Consider the following 22,878-nt stretch of genomic DNA (forward strand, 5'->3'; position numbering starts at 1 on the left):
ACGTTTTCCAATCGATTTGAAGAACTTTTACAAGATTCATTATAAGCCAAAATTTGAGTCATTCTAGTCGTACAACATGTTTTCTAAATTTAATTTTGGACATTCGAAAGATTTTTGACAACTACAAATCTCTTTGAAGGCTTCACTTTTAGTTTACATTATTTTTCTATTTTTCAACTTTAAAAATCAATAAAAAATAGTTTCGGAACCTAATAAGCAGTAAGATCACGTCCAAAGGTCTTGCAATATTTTGCTCAACTCCGACGAAAAATATTTCCTAAAACTAAAATTTCAATTTTTTCACAAAAATTGTGAGTTATATTATATAACCCACAATTTTCCAATCGATTTTGAAAACTTTTACAACATTTGTTATAAGCCCATGTTAGAGTCATTCTACTGGCACCACATGTTTCCTAAAATTTGTTTAGGATATTCCCAAAATTTTGGATACCTACAATTCTCGTTGGGGTGTAACATTCCACATCGTTCAGGGGAGTGGATCATGTAAGCCTTAAATGTATATTCCCATCTCTACCTAGCACGAGGCCTTTTGGGAGTTCACTGGCTTTGGGTTCCATGCGAACTTCGAAGTTAAGTGAGTAGCGCGCGAGAGCACTCCCATGATGGGTGACCCACTGGAAAGTTCTCGTGTGAGTTCCCAGAAACAAAATCGTGAGGGCGTGGTTGGGGCCCAAAACGGACAATATCGTGCTACGGTGGAGTTGAGCCTGGGATGTGATGGGGGCCCGGGCAGGGATGTGACAATTTTGCCCTCACGGTTTTGTTTATGGGAACTCACACAAGAACTTCCCAGTAGGTCACCCATCATGAGAGTGCTCTCGCGCGCTACTCGCTTAACTTCGGAGTTCCCATGGAATCCGAAGCCAGTGAGCACCCAAAAGACTTCGTGCTAGGTAGAGATGGGAATATACATTTAAGGCTTACAGGATCCACTCCCCTAGGCGATGTGGGATGTTACAATATCGTGCTACGGTGGAGTTGAGCCCGGGATGTGGTGGGGGCCCCGTTATTAGATTTCATTATATTTTCTAATTTTCAACTTTAAAATCAATGAAAAATAGTTTCAGGACCTAATAAAGGATAAAATCACATCCAAAGGTCTTGCACTTTCGTTAATTCTCACGCAAAATATTTTCAAAAACTAAAAATTTGAATCTTTTCACAAAAACTGTGAGTTATTAACCCACGTTTTTCAATCGATTTTGATAACTTTTACAAGATTCATTATAAGCCAAAAATTGAGTCATTCTAGTTGCACAACATGTTTTCTAAATTTAATTTTGGACATTCCAAAGATTTTTGGCACCTACAAGTCCGTTTGAAGACCACGCTTTTAGTTTATACTATTTTTCTATTTTTCAACTTTAAAAATCAATAATAAATAGTTTCGGACCCTAATAAGCGGTAAGATCACGTCCAAAAGTCTTGCAATATTTTGCTCAACTCTAAAAGTCTTGCGGTAAGATCACGTCTAAAATTCCAATTGATTTTGAAAACTTTACAACATTTGTTATAAGCAATTGTTGGAGTCATTCTACTGGCACCACTTGTTTCCTAAAAATCGTTTAGGACATTCCCAAAATTTCGGACACCTGCAATTCTCGTTGGGGCCCCGCTTTTAGATTTCATTATTTTTTTCTATTTTTCAACTTTAAAGATCAATGAAAAATAGTTTCAGGACCAAAAAAAGGATAAAATCACATCCAAAGGTCTTGCAGCATTTTTGTTAATTCACACGCAAAACATTTTCAAAAACTAAAAGTTCAAATTTTTTCACATAAACTGTGAGTTATAACCCACATTTTCCAATCGATTTGGAGCACTTTTACAAGATTCATTATAATCCAAAGTTTGAGTCATTCTAGTCGCACAACATGTTTTCTAAATTTAATTTTGGACATTCCAAAGATTTTTGGCACTTGCAAATCCCTTTGAAGGCCTCGCTTTAAGTTTATATTATATTTCTATTTTTCAAGTTTAAAAATAAATAAAAAATAGTTTTGGAACCTAATAAGCGGTCAGATCACGTCCAAAGGTCTTGCAATATTTTGCTCAACTCCCACTCAAAGTATTTTCTAAAGCTAAAATTTCAAATTTTTTTCACAAAAACTATGAGTTAAAATAACCCACAGTTTTCCAATCGATTTTGAAAACTCTTACAACATTCGTTACAAGCCAATGTTAGAGTCATTCTACTGCCACCACATGTTTCCTAAAATTAGTTTGGGACATTCCCAATATTTCGGACACCTACAATTCTTGTTGGGGGCCCCACTATTAATTTCATTATTTTTTCAAAATTTCAACTTTAAAAATGAATGAAAAACAGTTTCATGACCTAATAAAGGATAACATCACATCAAAGGTCTTGCAGTATTTTCGTTAATTCCCACACAATATTTAAAAAAACTAAAAATTTAAATGTTTTCACAAAAACTGTGAGTTATAACCCACGTTTTCCAATTGATTTTGAGAACTTTTACAAGATTCATTATAAGCTAAAATTTGAGTTATTCTACTCGCACAACATGTTTTCTAAATTTAATTTCGGACATTCCAAAGAATTTTGACACCTATAAATCCTTTGAAGGCCTCGCTTTTAGTTTATACTATTTTTCTATTTTTCAACTTTAAAAATCAATAATAAATAGTTTCGGAGCCTAATAAGCAGTAAGGTCACGTCCAAAGGTCTTGCAATATTTTGTTCAACTCCCACTCAAAATATTTCCTAAAGCTAAAATTTTAATTTTTTCACAAAAACTGTGAGTTATAACCCACAGTTTTCCAATCGATTTTGGAAACTTTTACAACATTCGTTATAAGCAATTGTTGGAGTCATTCTACTAGCCTAAAATTAGTTTAGGACATTCCCAAGATTTCGGACACCTACAATTCTCGTTGGGGGCCCCGCTATTAGATTTCATTATTTTTTCAATTTTCAACTTCAAAAATCAATGAAAAATAGTTTCATGACCTAATAAAGGATAAAATCACATCAAAGGTCTTGCAGCATTTTTGTTAATTCCCACGCAAAATATTTCCAAAAAGTAAAAATTTAATTTTTTGACAATAACTATGAGTTATAACCGACGTTTTCCAATCGATTTTGAGAACTTTTATAAGATTCATTATAACCAAAATTTGAGTCATTATTATCGCACAACATGTTTTGCTAAATTTAATTTTGGACATTCCAAAGAATTTTGACACCTACAAATCCCTTTGAATGCCTCGCTTTTAGTTTATACTATTTTTCTATTTTTCAACTTTAAAAATCAATAAAAAATAGTTTCGGAACCTAATAAGCGGTAAGATCACGTCCAAAGGTCTTGCAATATTTTGCTCAACTCACACTCAAAATATTTCCTAAAGCTAAAATTTCAATTTTTTTCACAAAAACTGTGAGTTATAATGACCCACAGTTTTCCAATCGATTTTGAAAACTTTTACAACATTCGTTATAAGCCAATGTTAGAGTCATTCTATTGGCACCACATGTTTCCTAAAATTAGTTTACGACATTCCCAAGATTTTGGACACCTACAATTCTCGTTGGGGCCCCCGTTATTAGATTTCATTATTTTTTTCAATTTTTCAACTTTAAAAATCAATGAAAAATAATTTCATGGCCTAATAAAGGATAAAATCACATCCAATGACCTTGCAGCATTTTTGTTAATTCCCACGCAAAATATTTTCAAAAACTAAAAATTTGAATTTTTTCACAAAAACTGTGAGTTATAACCCACATTTTCCAATCGATTTTAAGAACTTTTACAAGATTCATTATAAGCCAAAATTTGAGTCATTCTAGTCGCACAACTTGTTTTCTAAATTTAATTTTGGACATTCCAAAGAATTTTGATGCCTACAAATCCCTTTGAAGGCCTCGCTTTTAGTTTATACTATTTTCTATTTTTCAACTTTATAAATCAATAATAAATAGTTTTGAAACCTAATAAGCAGTAAGATCACGTCCAAAGATCTTGCAATATATTGCTCGACTCCCACTCAAAATATTTCCTAAAGCTAAAATTTCAATTTTTTCACTAAAGCTGTGGCACCACAAGTTTCCTAAAATTAGTTTAGGACATTCCCAAAATTTCGGACACCTACAATTCTCTTTAGGGGCCCCGCTATTAAATTTCATTATTTTTTTATTTTTCAACTTTAAAAATCAATGATAAATAGTTTCAGGACCCAATAATGGATAAAATCACATCCAAAGGTCTTGCATCATTTTCGTTAATTCTCACGCAAAATATTTCTAAAAACTAAAAATTTAATTTTTTTCCCCAAAAGGTGTGAGTTATAACCCACGTTTTCCAATCGATTTTGAGAACTTTTATAACATTTGTTATAAACCAAAAATTGTGTCATTCTAGTCACACAACTTGTTTTCTAAATTTAATTTAGGGCATTCCAAAAATTTTTGACACCTACAAATCTCTTTGGGGGCCTCGCTTTTAATTTATATTATTTTTCTATTTTTTAACTTTAAGAATTAATAAAAATTAGTTCGGATCCTAATAAGCGGTAGGATCACGTCCAAAGGTCTTGCAATATTTTGCTCAACTTTGACGGAAAATATTTCCTAATGCAAAAAATTTTATTTTTTTCTCAAAAACTTTGAGTTATATATAACCCACAATTTTCCAATTGATTTTGAAAACTTTTACAACATTCGTTATAAGCCAAAGTTAGAGTCTTCTACTTGCACGACATGTTTCTTAAAATTAATTTAGTACATTCCCAAGATTTCAAACACCTACTATTCTCTTTCGGGCCCCGCTATTTGTTTTCGTTAATTTTTCTCTTTTTCAATTTTAAAAATCAATGAAAAATAGTTGCAACATTTTCGTTAATTTCCAAGCAAAATATTTCATAAACTAAAAATTTGAACTTTTTTTCACAAAAACTGTGAGGTATAACACACGTTTTCCTATCGATTTTGAGAACTTTTATAAGATTATTTATAAGCAAAAATTTGAGTCACTCTAGTCGCACCACTTATTTTCTAAATTTAATTTAGGACATTCCAACGATTTTCGACACCTACAAATCTCTTTGGGGGCCTCGCTATTAGTTTATATTATTTTTCTATTTTTCAACTTTAAAAATCAATAAAAATAGTTTCGGGATCTTATAAATTGTAGGATCACGTCCACATGTCTTGTAATATTTTCCTTATCTCCGATACAAAATATTTCCTAGAACTAAAAATTTCAATTTTTTCACAAAAACTGTGAGTTATAACCCACATTTTCTAATCGATTTTGGGAACTTTTATAAGATTCATTATAAGCCTTAATTTGAGTCATTCTAGTATTAATGTAGAACATTCCAAAGATTTTTGACACCTATAAATCTCTTTGGGCTCGCTATTAGTTTATATATTTATTTTATTTTTTTACTTTAAAAATGAATAAAAAATAGTTCTGAGACATAGTAAACAGTAGGATCACTTCCGAAGGTCTTGGGGCATTTTCATTAACTCATACACAAAGTATTACCCAAGACTAAAAATTTCAACTTTTTCACAACAACTGTGAGTTATAACCCATGTTTTCCAATGATTTTTGAGGATTCTTACAAGATTCAATGTAACCCAAAATTTGAGTAATTCTAGTCGCACCACACGTTTAATAAATTTAACTTAGGACATTCCCAAGATTTTCTAAACCTACAAATCTCTTTGATGACCCCACTACTAGTTTAGATTATTTTTTCTATTTTTCAACTTTAAAAATCAATAAAAAATAGTTTCGGGTCCTAATAAATGTTATGATCACATCCAAAAGTTTTGCAAAATTTTCCTTAATTCCCACGCAAAATATTTCCAAAAGTCATGCTTGGTGGTTTGAAAAACGAGGCAAGCTCCACTCACAAAAATGGGGTTGGCTTTTGGCATAAAAACGAGACGGACTATATGCACGCAGAACGAGGCGAATCCCATTTTGACATTGCTCTAGTCCTCACTACTATATCTTTCACTTAGTTTTTTAGTTTTTGGCTCAAATATTCTACTAAATATACTTTTATTGCTCAAAAAACTGTAAAATCGATTCCAAATGCCATATAATATTTTCTTTAATACTCACGAAAAATATTTGGCTAAAATAAAAAATTTGCATTTTTTCACAAAAAATGTAGGTTATATAGCTCAAAGATTTTTTTTGAAAAAATTGAAATTTTTAGTTTTGGGAAATTTTTTGTAGGGAGCTAAGGAAAATGTTGACGAGAATAACTCAAGTTTTGACTTATAATAAATATCTTAAAATTTTCGAAAATCGATTTGAAACGTAGGTTATAACTCACAATTTTTATGAAAAAATTACAATTTTTAGTTTGATGAAAAATTTTGCATGGTAGCTAAACAAAATGTTGTAAGACCCTTGAATAAAATCCTAACATTATTAGGTCTGAAACTATTTTTATTGATTTTTAAAGTTGAAAAATAGAAAGAAAGAAAAAATACTATACACCAATAGAGTGAAGAATCAATTGATTTGCTTGTCTGGTAATTCAACTGGTTTCCTTGGCTGGGTATATGCTTCCCTGAATCAGAAGCTCGGGGTCGAATGTCGATAGTCTCACTCTCCTAGTCTCTCTCCGCGTGGCCTACTCGAGCTAAGCAGAATAAGAGACTTGCTGCTGTTATTGTTCGTTCGAGCAGTAGTAGAGCAATGAGAAATCACAGACCGGCGTCGAGCAGCAACAATCTCAACCGGCGGCCCACTATTCTCTACCTGATTTGCTCCGTCGCCTTCTTCTCTCTTCTCCTTTTCGCCATCCAATCCTCTTTATTCGCAGGTCCTCCCTCGCTCACTCACGTTCATATCTTTTCCTTTAAATCAAAACTAAACACGATGTTTCACTCATAATTCAATTTCTTTATCTTTAATTATATGTATCCAGGTAATCAGAAATTAGATCTCCACACCCAACATGATGTTCGGGTTTTATCGGAATTTCAGTCTACTGTGAAGCAATGCGTGGTTAGTTTCTTAATTTTCACCGGATCTGCCTTTGTTAATCCATTGTTTAAATTTAAATCTTGTCATTTAAATCACTAATTCAAGTTGTCGATTCAGTTCAATTTTGTATATTTTTGCGTTATACTGATCCAAGAAATCTGTTTTTGTTCCTTTCTTTCTTCATTTTTCTGTAATTTTTGTGTGTTTTAGTGTTGGGTATGAATTCTTACAAAGGTTAAGGTAAATGTAGGCAAACAGAGGGCTTGGTCTGACTGCACACATTATTGACCATTGCAATCTGACTCTTAAGTTCCCGGAAGGAACTAACAGCACCTGGGTCCGTCGACTACTCTTTGCCTTGTCACCACAATTTCATCTTGAATTTTGAATTTTGATACTAGTCTAATCTCCAATTGCTATTTACATGAGACTCGAATTGCAGTATAATGAGCAATTTAAAAAGTTTGAAGCACTCGAATACCCCTACAATGTTTGTGAGGCACTTCTTTTGTGGGAGCAGGTTTGTCTCTCTTCTATCATCTGTCTAAGTGTAATTAACTCCTTAAGCCGATTCTTCAAACTGATGCTTTTAAGGATGGATGCAGTACCGGAACATGACGACAGTATTGACAAGGGAGTATCTAGATGTTCGGCCTAAAGGTTGGGAGGAGTATGCACCACAAAGGATCGCACAATTGTACGTTTGTCTACACACTATATCTTCCAAACCTGTGCTTGATTTCTGCCAATAGATTATAGCATGCAAATGCCTACGAACATCAAGTCCATCTGTTTACCTCTGTATTTGTTTGGTTGTAGGGGAACTAAGAAATGCTACAATAAGACACTTTGTGAGGAACATCTTAATGTGTTACTACCAGCAAAGCCACCTTTTCATCCTCAGCAATTTCGCACATGTGCAGTTGTTGGAAATTCAGGAGATCTTTTGAAGACGGAGTTTGGAAAAGAGATTGATAGTCATGATGCTGTTATAAGGGACAATGAGGCTCCTGTTAATGAGGTAAAATAGCATGTTTGTTTCCTATCATCGGTGAATATATGGATTGATTTTTTCATGACAGACAGCCATTGGTTCTTCTGTGGTTCTAGTTGGGAAACACAGCCTCTTAAGTATATTGTTATTTTTCAGTTTTACTCCTTCTATAGGCAACAGATTCCTATGGAATAATAGGCAGTAATTTAGTTGATAAAACTCTCAATTAGTCCTTCATATGTGTAGAAATATGCCAAGTATGTTGGTATGAAGAGGGATTTTCGCCTTGTTGTAAGGGGTGCTGCTCGAAACATGGTTGCCATTCTAAATGGGTCTGGTATGCTTCTAAGTAATTTGTGTGTTTTAATTTTTATTTCTTACTTCTGTGTGGCAGAGTTAATTTCTGTTTGTTGTATATGTGAAATCCTAAATCTTCATCGCTCTTCAGAAAATTTACTTGAAGTATGTTTCCATGTTTGCAACTTTCCCTTTCTTGTGCAGCTGATGAGGTACTTATAATCAAAAGTGTTACGCACAAAGACTTTAATGCAATGATCAAGGTGAAGATTGCATCTAATGAGGCCAATATATATGTTCTATCTGAGTAGATAGTTAACACACTTCGTTTTCCGAGACTTGACTAACATTTTGGATCCTAACATATTGCAGAGTATTACAAATCCAGTTTACCTTTTCCAAGGTATTGTGCTCCGCCGAGGTGCCAAAGGAACCGGAATGAAATCAGTAGAACTAGCACTATCTATGTGCGACATTGTTGACATATATGGTTTCACTGTTGATCCTGGCTATACTGAATGGTTTGTTTCGTTTGGCTTTTACTTGATATGCTGTTGTTATTTATTTGCTGGAATCATTATTAGCAAGCAAGGAATTATATTCCTGCCTTTATCATCAGTGCAATTCAGGTGTGACATTGTTTGTCTGTCGTCCTTTGGCTGACTAGTTTGTGCTTCATTGTAGGACACGTTACTTCTCTGCACCTAGGAAAGGGCACAATCCACTTCAAGGAAGGGCATACTACCAGCTCCTAGAGTGCCTTGGCGTAAGAACATAAACTTTTCTTATTTATTAGAATGTATGGCAGTTATAGGCTCATGCCTGAATTTTTATCCCCAAACGATTCAACTTTTACTATTTTTATATGTCAGGTTGTCCGAATCCATTCTCCCATGAGATCTAAGAGGAAGCAAGACTGGTCAGATGTGCCAAGTCGGGAAATGATAGGCAGAGCTCATGCAGCTGCCTTGAGATTAAAGAGGGGTGAGGCTGGTGACTTGGGACAGTTTGGTAGTTGCAAGGTGTCGGGCAACGTGGACGCTGACAAAGTTGGTCCTGTCTCAGGCTCTCCAGACATGAGTGATAAAAGAAAGTTTTCAAATTACAATAAATGGGAAGTCTTGCCTTTCAAGAGTCTGAGGAAGGAGGCGCAGGACCACTATATTCAAATGGAAGGTGTTTCTCTTTACAAAATGGATGGCAATAAGTTGGATGACCTTGTATGCGTGAGGCATTCCTTAAAATCAGATGTTTAGCCAAGAAATATCCTGTGTTTGATTCTTTATGGACTTAATTTGGATGGTTTAGAGCAGACCGAGCCGTGTATTCCTGGTTTCTCCTTGACTTGTGGAATGTTCAGTGAGATGGTCTTCTTCCCGGTGGATTACAGAACTCGGCTTTTTCCACTTCTCTCGTTATGCTTGGATGAGTGGTCATGACATGGGAGGAATCTCAAGCTGCCTTAAGCAGTGGGAAAGACATCGCCAGCGATACACTGATCGAATGCTCATATTTTTGTGGCTACATTCGTAGAGATTTTTGGAAGTAGAAAGATGTATGGAAATACTGATACACACGCATGTATGGTGGCTTAATTAATGTTTGTTTGTTATAGATTCTTTTTAGTACTTACTGCATAGGCATTCATTATCCAACGGAAGCATGTAAACTGATTTAAGTGACATTTTGTTTTATTTGAGGAAATGTCAGCGACATTTTGTGTAGATGTTATATTTCTCACTTTTAAGTACCAATTAAGCTTTTCTTTTGGGTTGTATGGTTGTTTCGTTGTTTTTTTTTTTTTTTTTTGTGGGTAAAGGGGTTACTTTATTATTAAAATACAAAAGAAGTGTAGAACAAAAATCAAAATACATAAATTACGGGAGCAAAAGATGGACCTTCGTAGTAACCCAAGAGTCCAAAACGTAGTTTGAAGCCCAAACCAGAAACATACAAACAGATCCTAACAGCTTCCTCCACCCGCTGCGGCCGAAAGCGCCGCAACAGCACAACAAGCACGAGCCTCCACAGCCAACATTTGCCAGGAGCCCACCCAAATGGTTAAAGCAGCTGATATATTGCATACGATACGATATGACAACATTTAGATCGTCAAATGCGCTCCTCAAAGTTAAAACTCCAACTCCAAGACCAAGAGTCCCCGACTCCCCAAAACCATTCCCTAATCCCAACCTCAACGCCCAAAACTCCGTTGATGCCCGTCTCATCAAGACGGGCTTCGATGCCCACACATGCCGGTCCAATTTTCTGGTCAATAACTTCCTAAATCGAGGTGAATTGTCTCGAGCACGTCAACTGTTCGACCAAATGCCTCACAAAAACACCGTCTCCACAAACATGATGATTTCCTGTTACGTCAACTCCGGCAATCTTTCCAAGGCCAGAGAGCTGCTTGACACCATGGTTGACCGTACAGCGGTAACGTGGACCATACTAATAGGTGGGTTTTCCCAAGCTAATCGATACCAGGAGGCATTTAAACTTTACGCCGACATGCACAGGTGGGGAACCAAGCCGGATTATGTGACTTTTGCTACTCTCCTGTCCGGATGCAGCGACATGGGAACCACCGAACAAGTAGTTCAAGTTCATTCACATGTCCTTAAGTTGGGATATGCTTCCACCCTCATGGTCTGCAATTCCTTGATTGATTCCTACTGCAAATCGCGTCGCCTGGATTTAGCTTGTCGACTCTTCAAGGAAATGCCCGAGAGAGATAATGTTACGTTCAATGCATTGATAACAGGATACTCAAAAGATAATTTGAATGAAGAGGCTGTAAACCTTTTTGCTCAAATGCAAAACTTGGGTCACAAGCCTTCGGAGTTCACTTTCGCAGCAGTACTTTGTGCCGGTATTAATTTAGACGACATAACCTTTGGGCAGCAGGTTCACGGTTTTGTGGTGAAGACTAATTTTGTTTGGAACGTGTTCGTGGGGAATGCATTGCTCGATTTCTACTCAAAGCATGAGTCGTCGGTTGAAGCAAGGAAACTTTTCAATGAGATGCCAGAGTTGGATGGCATTTCTTACAATGTAATCATCACATCTCATGTGTGGGATGGGCAATTTAAAGCGTCTCTTGATCTTTTTCGTGAATTACAGTTAACTAAACATGACAGGAAGAAATTTCCTTTTCCAACCATGTTGAGCATCGCATCAAATACGCTGAACTTAAACATGGGTCGGCAGATCCATTCCCAGGCGATTATAGTAACAGCTGATTCAGAAATTCAGGTTGGAAATTCGTTGGTGGACATGTATGCCAAATGTGGCAGATTTGAGGAAGCCAAAAGGATATTCACAACTCTAGCTGACAGAAGTGCAGTTCCATGGACTGCAATGATATCCGGATATGTGCAAAACGGGGTCCATGAGGAAGGCTTGGAACTGTTCAATGAGATGCGCAGAGAAAATGTTAGTCCGGACCAGGCTACTTTTTCTAGCATCTTAAGAGCCTCTGCGAGTTTAGCTTCCCTCTCGCTGGGAAAGCAGTTACACTCATCTGTGATCAAATTAGGATTCACATCCAATGTTTTTCCTGCAAGCGCACTCCTAGATATGTATGCAAAATGTGGTTCTATGAAAGACGCACTTCAAATTTTTCAAGAGATGCCCAAGAGGAATCGGGTCTGCTGGAATGCTCTGATCTCAGCTTATGCACTAAATGGGGATGGCGAAGGCACTCTTAGATCATTCGAACAGATGGTTCAGTCTGGTTTCGAACCAGATTCAGTGAGCTTCCTAAGCGTTTTAACTGCTTGTAGCCACTGCGGGCTTGTTGACGAAGGACTACAGTACTTCGACTCCTTAACTTGCAACAGTAAGATTGTTCCAAGGAGAGAGCACTATGCATCAATGGTTGATTTGTTGTGTCGAAGTGGGAGGTTCAGTGAAGCAGAGAAATTGATGGCTGAAATGCCATTTGAGCCCGATGAGATTATGTGGTCATCAGTTCTAAACTCATGTAAAATTCATAAGAACCAAGAATTGGCAGAGAGAGCAGCAGACCGACTTTTCAAAATGGAAAAGCTTAGGGATGCAGGTGCTTATGTCAGCATGTCAAATATCTATGCAGCAACAGGTCAATGGGAGAGTGTTGTCAAGGTGATGAAGGCGATGAGGGAGAGAGGAATCAGAAAGGTTACAGCGTATAGTTGGGTGGAAATCAATCACAAAACTCACGTGTTTACAGTGAATGACAAGAGCCACCCACAGAGTGCGAAGATTATGAACAAGATTGACACGTTGGCGAAGGAGATGGAAAAGGAAGGATACAAGCCGGATATAAGCTGTGCCCTGCACAACGAGGATGAGGAAATAAAAGTGGAGTCTCTGAAATATCACAGTGAACGCTTAGCAATTGCTTTTGCATTGATCAGTACACCGGAAGGATCACCGATAGTGGTGATGAAGAACTTACGAGCTTGCACGGACTGCCATGCCGCAATCAAGGTGATCACAAAGATTGTTGGGAGGGAAATAATAGTTAGAGACTCAAGCAGGTTCCATCATTTTAGAGATGGGCTTTGCTCTTGTGGAGACTTCTGGTGACATTTCCCCGATCCTTGGGACGGGATTTCAAAACCATAATAACCCTTGCTCATTCTTTATTTCACCAAAAATATAATTATTTCCTAGTTAATTCCTTGCAACACAAGCATTACATTATCCAACATGATACAATATCGGTGGCGATACCACGTCTTCAATTCTAAACTGACAGCCCAAGGGGCAGATATTTTCTCCAGAAATGGTAGAACTAATGACTAAAGCTGAAAATCATATGGTGTGTAAACTAACGGTGCATTTTCAAAGAATCGAAGAATCGAATCTCCTTCAATGTTGCTCTGATACTAAGACCGAACCATTCTCCGATCCACATTCTACTTCAAAGAGATCGTTTTCAAAAAAAGCCTGGTGGAGAGCCCTAACGCACTGCTCTGCTTCATCGTCATTTACAACCAAAGAGATATTAACCTGGCCAGTGGTAATACGTAAATGGTAAGTTCAACTACGGAAATGATCAAATCAAATTTATAAACATTTCATAGGGAATCAACTGTAAGCACCCTATTCGTTCATGAATCATGCCTAGTCGAAAATGAACTGGGATTTAGGAGAGACAGATAAAAGGGCATCAAAAATTTGGCTTCACCGCTACAATGAAAAGAGAGAGAACTAGTGTTGTTGGGAGATACCTTGGATGCACCCTGAGAGATCATTTGAACATTGACTCCAATGGTTCGAAGAACCTGAAATGCCTGCCACAAGCGACCAAAAATGTGAATACTAAAATCAAATATACATGATCAAAGAGATGGCTAATGTTGGATCAAGTTGCAGTCGACCAAAGAACAAAAGCAAATTAGGGGACATTCTTTAACTACTTAGCAAAACACAATACATTACCTTCTCTAGTATCAGTGATGACCTCTGCACATTTCCAATGAGAGATATAATTGATCTGTGCTGTAGAAGATTGACAACAGCAATTTTCCCAAGTTCTTCCGCGACATGGTCAAGTTCCTGCAAGGAAGATACGGTATTCAATGAGAACTTATATAAGAATTGCGAGCGAAAATATGTAGTGTGCACGTGATTGGCTACCATTTTTCCATACCATGCACCGACAAGAACGAACATGCATAAAATGAAAAATCATAACAAAACATACGCGGACAATTTAATAAAGCTTAGATGCATCTGTCAAGTAAATTCCAGAAAATCATAACCAGTCAGAGGAAAAGGAAGATGAGATCATACACTTGCCTGCCAAATAAGCTCTCTGCTCCAAAGCTTTGAGGGATCCAGTGTCAAGGAAATACTAACTTCACTGGTAGCAACAACATCAACTGATATGCCCAAATCTTCGAAAGTTGTAAATACCTACATGGAAAATATTACAAATATAAGCCACGAAGTTATCAAGAGGACAACCAACAGAAAAAAGGTAATTTGTTTTCTCACCTTAGCAAGAAATCCATATTGACCCAGCATGCGAGTGCTAACAATATCCAACATAGTCACATTCCTTTTCAAAACGATGCTGGTTAATACAGCCTGCAATTGAGACAAAGAAAACTCAATGAAGTTGGAAGCATTTTGACAGCGGAGTTCAATTTTCCAGCAGACTACTTTTACAAACCTTGCTCATATCTCTTGCATGGGTGATAACAGTACCGGGAGCATTAGGGTTGTATGAATTTTTAACCCTCACTGGAATATCAGCCTCTCTGGCTGGTCTCATGGACTGTGGATGCAAGACCTGCAAGAAGGCAAGAAAAATGATTAAATCATGTTTTCTTTTTTTCTTGTTGAACAAAAACAATTGTAACTAAAATACAGGTGGTCCAAAGCACCTCAAACCATTAGAAGAGGAAAACTGAGTATTTAAAGTCAGAAAAAAACTGTATTAAATAAGTCAGAAACCATTGCGTCTAATATTGGCACTTAATAAGAGAAGTGTTGCGAATATTTATGAATATTTAGCATCATTATTGATACCTGAGCACCAAAATATGCAAGTTCGGCAGCCTCTTCAAATGTCAAATAAGGTACAGGTTCTGCACGCTGATATATGTTAGGATCACATGTCAAAACGCCATCAACATCCTTCCACACCTGTACGACATTGAGAAATAGGTCATATTTTGCTATTTTTAGAACTAGGAAATTGGGCAAAAAAAGTGAAATATTATTTGAACTCACCTGAATTTCTCGTAACCCCAATGCTTTACCAATGGTTGTAGCTGTCAAATCACTACCACCTCTACCCAGCGTAGTCACAGCACATGATCTCCATCCCTGTAACCAGAAAAACAGTGTCAATAGTGTTAATGGGTGAAATTTTCAAAAACTGAAGATACGTTGAAGTTAGCCAGAAGGGACACCTTTCCAAGAAAACCAGTAACAACTGGAATAGCAGGATCACATATCCAATCACCATGTAACCTCTTTGCGACAGCTGGATAAGTTGCCTCCAAAATGTCCGCATTTGTGAAGTCATCTGTGGTTATAAACCCAATTTCAAAGGCATCATACTGCCAAAACAACAAACACACAATCATATGAATTTTCTATCAGCAATAATGGTGCTAACAAACAATTAGGAATTCTTCAGAAATTACAGCAGGAAATTTGAGAGCACTTTTCACCATTAAATTAAATTGGAAAAGAACATACTTGGCGGGCTTTAACGCCAATCTTATTCAGATAGGCAACAAAAAGCCGCGTGGACATGCATTCCCCAAATGAAACCAGATAGTCTTTGGTTCGTAAAGTCAACTCTTTCATCATAGCAATTCCCTTCAGAAGTTGTTCCAGTTCTTTGAGGTGTGCTGCAATTCAGGGATAACGGGTATAGCCAAAAAAAACAGTAGGATTACAATGAACATTGGTATACAAAGCCACCTTTAGGCTGCTTCATATTTTGAACTTGCTGATATACAAAACAAAGATCATAATTTGCTTTATAAAAAAAAAGGTGAACTGTAAGTGCGGGTAAGAAAAGAAACTCACATGAAATGATGGAGCTGTCCACTCCAAGTTCTTCCACAGTCCTATTCAGAATAGGGTGATGCACAATGAGAAAAAAATCGAAAATTGAATTATTTTTCCTAAAAAATTTGTAGAAGAAAGAAAAATATGTCACTGTTCTCACCTGAGATGTAATTCTTTTATGAAGCTCAACTCATCAATCATAGATACATTGGTAACACCGCAAGTGACGGCCTTTTCTCCTGCCTACTCATGAGAAACCAATCTGACCGTAAGTTGTTAATGGTAAGAAATGAAGGGATAAAAAGTTGGATGAATTATCAAGTAATGTTCATATAAAGTGGTACCAGTAGGAGTTTGTTAGTTGTCTTTCCCATGGCAGAAAGAACAATGACAGGCCTCTCTTGTGGGAAGCTGAGTACAAGATCAGCAACCTCCCTCATTCTCTCTGCAGAAGCCACCGACGAGCCACCAAACTTCATAACGCACGTCAATTGTTTCTCATTCTCGCCAGGGCTTTGATTGTCAGTCCGTTTCTTTTCAAGAACATCTGCAATCCCTCCCTCGCAACTGACTCTCAAAACCCTGCTCGTACAAGAAAAGTCTTTCGCACTTGCATAGAAACCATTGCTGGAAGCGACACAAGTTGCAAAACCAAGACTTTGTGACAAAAGTGGTTGATTGAATTGCAAAGATCTTTCTGAGGATGCAGGGCACAGAGTTTTAACTCCGGAAAAATGCAAGGCGGTCACCATTCTAAAGATAAGTTATTCCGACTAATGATGTGAACGGAGTGTCTGAAACAGTTGATTGTTATGGCGCACAGAGTGAGAAACTCAAGATCCCAACACAGAACCGGTTTATCGAATTTCGAACTTGAGCAGCAGCTCAATCTGCAAAATTCCATAGCTTGATTGAATAATTTCTGAAGTAAACAAACAGCTAAAAGGACATAAAGCAGATAATTTCAAAATCTTAGTTTTGTTTGAAGTAAAACGGAGAGAAGCAATTAATTCATTGGAAAAATAACGAAAGGGATTTAAAATTTTTGAATTTTTAAGGATAATGATAAAATAAAAAGTAAAATTAATAATTTTTAATTTAAAAATATAATTTTTCGTTAAAATGAATAATCTTTTCATTAAAATTCCCTAAATTCATTTGCATTGATATTGGAGTGGCGAGGGGACAGCATTCATGTATACATGCACGACACACAACACAAACAAGACAAAAGTAAGAGAGATTGAAAAGTACCTTGAGAAGATAGAGAAATCAAAAAGATGAGACCTAACCAAACGTAGAGCCTCCAACAACGGAACGGCGCGGCGGAAACGGAATGCAGAGAGAGAGGCGGCAGAGGCTCTGTGGTCCGTCGTTGAAGATTCAGAGCATTGAGAGGGCGAGCTGGCGGCAAAACTCTCTCAATACTCTCAAGGAATGCCGAAGGAATACCCGGAAGACATACAGACAGACACACAAATAAACCAAACCAAACCCAACCCTGGCGGCGCCTCTTCTTTTCGACAGTGTTGTGTTGTTTGTTTTTGACGCAGCACCAAGGTTTTTGACTTACAAGTTCTGAGTCCACCAGAATTTGACAGAAATTTCGTAGGGGGACGCCGCTGACAGAAAAAGTGAGGTTGGCGGTTTAGAAAAGTTGGACCAAACGTGGAGTCCAGAATTATCTGCGTCTCCCATGGCGCGGTTCGCGTGGACACGTATTGACTCAGTTAGTACTGTGGGCCTCCATTCAGACTGTTTCAACAATTACTTCCTTTGATTTGTCAAACAACGTTTTGGCACCGATTGCAAAGAAGCTTTTCTTTCTTAAGGTCCAAATTGCGTCCCAAGTTTAAACCTCGCTCTAATCTAACTTAGAGTACTAACATCGCTTGCAATTAAAAACAACTCGCAAACAGACATTGTAGCCTACTCATGCATGCACAAGTAAACACAACAGAGAGGAAATTAATATCAAGAGCTGAAGTTAGTTACTAAAGATAAGAGAGCAGTTTTGCCTGATGATTCAACATAACATAATCCACTACAACAAAACAGATGATTAAAAAAACTAAATCTACGGACATCATCGGCTGACATTCTTCGAGTTAAGCACTATGGGCTCTATCGATGGAACAAAGAGAGGAGAAGGAAGCCGTTGCGCATTTGCAAACTAGCTAGCTGAGTTGAGGGTGCCTGCCTGCCTTCATTTCTCCCAATTGTAAGGCTCCAATTTGTAATGCTCGAGTAACAGTTACATCATCATATCATGAAATCCAGCTGAATCCAAAAGTACTGCTTTTATTTGCTCTGGCAAGAACTGGTTTTCCCTGCATTGCTGTTCAACATACAAGGGATTATATTTTGTGTGTCCCTACTTAACCCAAAAACTTTACTACTGCAAAAGATACAGTAAGAATACCAAAGTTGTATTTCATGACATTCCCGGAAAAAAAGGCTCAGATGCAACCGAAGCAGTTTTTATGCCAATCAAACTTTGTGACCAACCTCAAGTAATCTTTTTGGGATTAAAATCTTTATCTGATAGTCTATCTTCCAAACACAGTAGAATAGAAAGTTGAAGTTCAGAAGCAGCAAACATAGCAAACTCATCTTTCATATCTCCCATAGTAAAATTGAAGATTTTTACACATAGTCAGGATAATACTATATATTAGATCTGGATGTCAAAAGGTAAAGCACCAAAAATTAAAAAGCAGAACAGATAGATATGTGTGTGTGTGTGTGCGTGTGTGTTAATTTGTGTTAATACAATTCACCCTTATGCTTCATATCCAGAAACAGTACACTGTAAAAACAGTCTCAGCAATTCGCTATCCCAAAAAGAAACATACCTCAGCTCGGAACACATCTAAAGCAAACCCATTGAAGCAGCTGATCACAGCCTGCTGGACGTCCAAATCAAGGTTATCCAAGGCCCTCATGGTTGAGAGTAAGAGACCTGGTCTCCGAGAACAGAACATGTGGATATTAACAGTTCGCCCTTCCCTTACCCGAACCTCCACCTGCAAAATACAGTTGACCAAATATTACAAGTTAAAGAAAAATCCTCAATCATACTTTATGCACCTTTTACATGCTTCAAACTACAAAACCAGGTGAATAAAACTTACCTTCGGCTGAGTTTTGGGGCTTAGCAAGGAGCTTGGGCAGAGCTCTTCTTTAACACGGCAGGGAAGGGTGGATGGAGTGGGTGTCAACGGATGAAAACTTGTTGAAGCAGGCAGCAAAGAACCGGGACTCCAGCTCGTTATGGAGGTCATTAATCCTTTGTAGAAGCTCTTTCAAATAATCAATTGCATCCCCTAGTATGGACGCCCTATCCATCTGTTTACAACATGACAGAATACTCATCAGATATTATGACTAACGAGCGAGAAGCCACAAATCACACAGGAAGATAAATCACCCAAACAATCGCCAAACTTCAGGCAATATCAAGAGCCATCAGATCTGTCATGGATTTTCCAAAATATTAACTTCCTTCAAGTAAAACGACCAATTCGATGTAAAACAGCACGGGTACTTCTCTTGTACATCAATACAATGGTATGAATACATTGCTTTCTAAATGGCTTAAATTCACTGTAATTCTTCCACGCAAATTCCGCTGTTAAATTCAGCTAATTCACATACTTATAGTACTAGTTAAAATGAAAAACGAAAGAAACACAATATAATTAGAACAAGAAACTCACATAAACTAACATAAAAAGACGGGGAAAGCACAAAGACTACATCTTCAAAGGAACAAGGCAAAAGTAAATTAATGGAGAACTACGTCTAAGTATACATGGTACAGAAAATGACTACCTTGCTTATCTTGGGTACAACAGACCTAAGCATGTAGAGTCTATCATTGAGCTTCTTCCTCCGCCGCCTCTCCGCCATCAAATTTTTCGCCGGCAAACCCTTCTTCTTGCCCTTCCGGTCTCCTCCCTCTACACCGGTGACAGTGCTGTTGGCATTCGAATTGCTTCCACCATTCTTCGCATTCTCCTCCACCTCCACTTGACTGTACTCATTGAAGTCATCCGAGTCATAATTCAAACCGGACACATCCAGACTCCCTTCCTCCATCTCACCCTCCTCGTTCCTCTTCCTTTTCTTCTCCAAACTCTCCAGTAGTCCCCCGTACCTGGGACCCGAAATCTCCAAATTTCCCAATTTATCACCCCCGTCGCCTACAGAGTTTTGGCGGCGCTTCTGGAAAAGAGTGGGCTGAGCACCCATGGAAGGGAACAGGAGCTTAGCCCGGTTCAGCAGCTGAGCGCCGGCCGAGCCATCGAAGCCTTCGAAGCCAAAGTCGCCGTCGAGTACATTGGCGTTGTCCGTTACCGGAAGCAACCGACTGGCTGGAAACTCGGCGCTCGAACTGAGTTCGGGAGTACCCATCTGAGAATGAGAATTGAGGGCCGTGAAACCCATCAGAACAGAGGAATTGGAAGGCTGATTTCCCTGAAAGGAGCCCAGAAACCCAGCGTCGCAGCCCAGGTCGACGTTGTTATCAAAAGGGTTGGAGCAGACGACGTTGAGGAGAGAGGAGAAGCAGGATTTTGGAGGCAAAAACTGCTGTGGCGGCTGTGAAGGGTCGAGAGAGAAGGCCGGCGACGGAGAACAGGAGGCGGAGGAGTCGATTGGTTGCAGAGGAGCAAGTGTAGTTTCAGAAGCTTGGGTGGAAGAGAAGGCATGGAGGTCTTGAGCTGGGTTGCTGAGAACGTTGTTCATGTACCAGTCACCTTCCAGCATTGATTTGAAGTTTGAAAAAGAAGCTCCCAAGCTCGAGTCTTGGTCGTTTCTTCTGGGCTCTGCCTCGTTGTTGTTGTTGTTGTTGTTGTTGTTGTTGTTGTGGGTGGTGGTGCTGTTTCTGGTCCAAGACGCTGCGTCGTCTTCGTCTCCGCCCATCCAAGCGGCGCCGCTCGACATCGGAAGCATGACTGTGTTTCTTCGCTTGTCAGGCTTTTTGTTAATTTTATTGAAGGTCGTCTGAAGGAGACAAAATAAAAGGATGGGTTCAGTTACAAAGGTTCGGCATAAAACGCAGAAAAGGATGGGAGGGGAACTTTTTGCTCAGCGCTGGGTCATCATTTTTTAGAAGAAACGGAGGGATATAGATTCTCAATGTTTTTTCTCTCTTTATTTTCAGCTGGGAAATGGAAATGGCTTCGTTCAAGTTGGAACGTTACGTTTTGTCTGTGCGTTCGCACGCTGCTGCTTCCTTTTGGTTTGTCGCCTTGTGTTACCTTAGGCGAGTCTGTCTGATTAACATGCGTTACCAAGGTCCCCAAAAGAAAAGAAAAAGCCCAACCCAATTACCTAAAGCGAGACGAGTAATTTTAACGGAAGCCCAATTAGCCAATCAATTTCTGGTTCACGTGGAACACTTCAAGTAATCAACACCAATTCTCTGACTTTTGGATTTTGCGATAGAGAAATATTAGAAAACCGTATTTGCAGCACTGGCTTTGGCTTTTGTCTTTTCGAACTAAAAATTTGCTAGTATTAGTTTATAAACTTAGAAGAATATTGTTCTTTTAAGTATTTTCGTTTTAGATTTTTTGTATCTTACTTGCATCTTATTTTGGAAAAAAGTTTTAAATTAGGTTTTATTAAAAGAATCAGTGATCCATTTTTTGACAAGTTTAATAATGAATTCTCTCGAAATAGTAAAAACTAAATTAAATACATAAAATCTTAACATTACGTGACCGTATGATATTAGAATTACTCAGCAGCTGGCATAGTTTAGAAATAATATTGCATGTTGTGGCTTCCACACACATACCATAAGGTACATGCACCAAGATAATGAAACAACTTTAAGTTGTGTTTTGCCATTTGCGCCATGCAACTTCAAAGTTCAAAAGTTCAAAGTTGAAAGCAAGACTTAACTTGGAATAAATTTTCTAAAAGAGACCCCAAGGTTCTCGTGATTCGTTGCGATTCACCGCACCCACGTACTCCCAGCAATAAATCTCACTATCTACAATTTCCTTTTTCAACTTTGTTTGGGTGTTCAACGTTCATGTGTGTAAGACGAATTAACTTAATTAATTAGAATTCAAACACCTTTAATTAAGTGTTATTGAAATCCAACTTTCCGTTTAGAACAGTCTTAAGTCACAACAACAACATCAACATCATCGCCAATAAAACTAACTAGTCCAGTATGGACTAGTACGTGTACATACATGGCATGCATCATGCATGCAACTCACTACCAAGTCGTGAGATGAGAATTATATCATATATCCACCATGTTCCTACCAAAAATAAAATATCAACCATGCAATGCCAAAATATTAATTGCAATTGTCTCTAACGTACAAATTAATTCAGAATGTAGACAAATATGGAAAAATAAATACAAAATGTTCCAAGTTTTAACTTGGCCGTTTGGCCGACATCAACATGCATACATGTGAAGTCTGAAGATTGAAGAGTACTAACGATCGAAGACCTGTCCAAAGCGGTTGTGTTTTACTACGGGCGTTGTGGTCTCCATATTTTCCGATAGTTTAAATTTTGAAAATTTATCTGAAATATATGATTCATCCACAGATTCCACACCACGAAAAAAGTGCAAGGTTATTCATTTTTTTATTGAAACAGTAGTAATAAGGAAACCAGCTTGCAAGCTCCTGGCGGGTCCATGACAGCTAAAAGATTAGAGACAGGACCATGCATGCAGGCATTTTGTTTACCATTCGTAGTGAATTCACACTCAGCTGTGTGACCTGCGGGACCACTCTTATTAATAATGTATAGTTGCTCGATGTGGATGGCTCCACCTCTTCCTCTGAGCAAATAGAGAAACAACTTGTATTTTACCGCTACATTACATTTTGTGTTAATTACACAACGATATGTTAAAAATGCATTTTGTATAATTGAAATAGAACGTCACATGACAGTTTATTTGTATTATGCAAGTTACTTCTAAGAAAATATATATGACGTTGAGAAGTGAACTCAAACAAAGTACCAACCGAACGCTATATTGACATACTAATCAATAAAAATCCCAAATAAAAAGTCGTG

The 22,878-nt window shown here is 37.8% G+C and overlaps 4 protein-coding genes across 5 annotated transcripts; 2 read left to right on the forward strand and 2 right to left on the reverse strand.

Annotated features, from left to right (window-relative positions):
- The first annotated feature begins 6,488 nt into the window (after positions 1 to 6,488).
- LOC125474244 (sialyltransferase-like protein 1) lies at positions 6,489 to 9,632 on the forward strand. Its single transcript, XM_048577702.1, has 11 exons — positions 6,489 to 6,837; positions 6,943 to 7,022; positions 7,252 to 7,338; positions 7,444 to 7,521; positions 7,607 to 7,698; positions 7,821 to 8,022; positions 8,242 to 8,332; positions 8,497 to 8,555; positions 8,665 to 8,813; positions 8,977 to 9,058; positions 9,165 to 9,632. The coding sequence occupies exons 1-11, from the start codon at positions 6,711 to 6,713 to the stop codon at positions 9,546 to 9,548; spliced, it is 1,431 nt and encodes a 476-aa protein (XP_048433659.1). The 5' UTR covers positions 6,489 to 6,710; the 3' UTR covers positions 9,549 to 9,632.
- Positions 9,633 to 9,709: 77 nt separating this feature from the next.
- Positions 9,710 to 12,958, forward strand: LOC125474242 (putative pentatricopeptide repeat-containing protein At2g01510). Its single transcript, XM_048577699.1, has one exon. The coding sequence runs from the start codon at positions 10,387 to 10,389 to the stop codon at positions 12,865 to 12,867; it is 2,481 nt and encodes an 826-aa protein (XP_048433656.1). The 5' UTR covers positions 9,710 to 10,386; the 3' UTR covers positions 12,868 to 12,958.
- On the reverse strand, positions 12,927 to 17,657 carry LOC125474243 (aspartokinase 2, chloroplastic-like). 2 transcript variants are annotated; one of them, XM_048577701.1, is made up of 14 exons: positions 17,071 to 17,657; positions 16,161 to 16,706; positions 15,977 to 16,059; positions 15,835 to 15,875; positions 15,499 to 15,653; positions 15,207 to 15,356; positions 15,025 to 15,120; positions 14,821 to 14,937; positions 14,462 to 14,581; positions 14,284 to 14,376; positions 14,086 to 14,202; positions 13,726 to 13,842; positions 13,515 to 13,577; positions 12,927 to 13,293 (listed from the first exon to the last, which is right to left on the reverse strand). In XM_048577701.1, the coding sequence occupies exons 2-14, from the start codon at positions 16,566 to 16,568 to the stop codon at positions 13,153 to 13,155; spliced, it is 1,701 nt and encodes a 566-aa protein (XP_048433658.1). In that variant the 5' UTR covers positions 16,569 to 16,706; positions 17,071 to 17,657; the 3' UTR covers positions 12,927 to 13,152. The 2 variants fall into 2 exon arrangements, with proteins under 2 accessions (XP_048433658.1, XP_048433657.1); XM_048577700.1 differs by having other exon boundaries at positions 14,080 to 14,202.
- A 127-nt stretch (positions 17,658 to 17,784) lies between these two features.
- Positions 17,785 to 21,033, reverse strand: LOC103966586 (transcription factor ICE1). Its single transcript, XM_009379759.3, is given in 5 exon segments — positions 17,785 to 18,154; positions 18,672 to 18,842; positions 18,951 to 19,074; positions 19,076 to 19,164; positions 19,651 to 21,033. Coding segments are annotated over 5 exon segments (1,590 nt in total). The 5' UTR covers positions 20,773 to 21,033; the 3' UTR covers positions 17,785 to 18,070.
- Positions 21,034 to 22,878: the final 1,845 nt, after the last annotated feature.

Source organism: the organism of the source record quoted next, unplaced genomic scaffold (genome assembly GCF_019419815.1).
Source record: "Pyrus x bretschneideri cultivar Hongxiangsu unplaced genomic scaffold, Pyrus_bretschneideri_v1 Contig12, whole genome shotgun sequence".
In the NCBI taxonomy this organism is placed as follows: domain Eukaryota; kingdom Viridiplantae; phylum Streptophyta; class Magnoliopsida; order Rosales; family Rosaceae; genus Pyrus; species Pyrus x bretschneideri.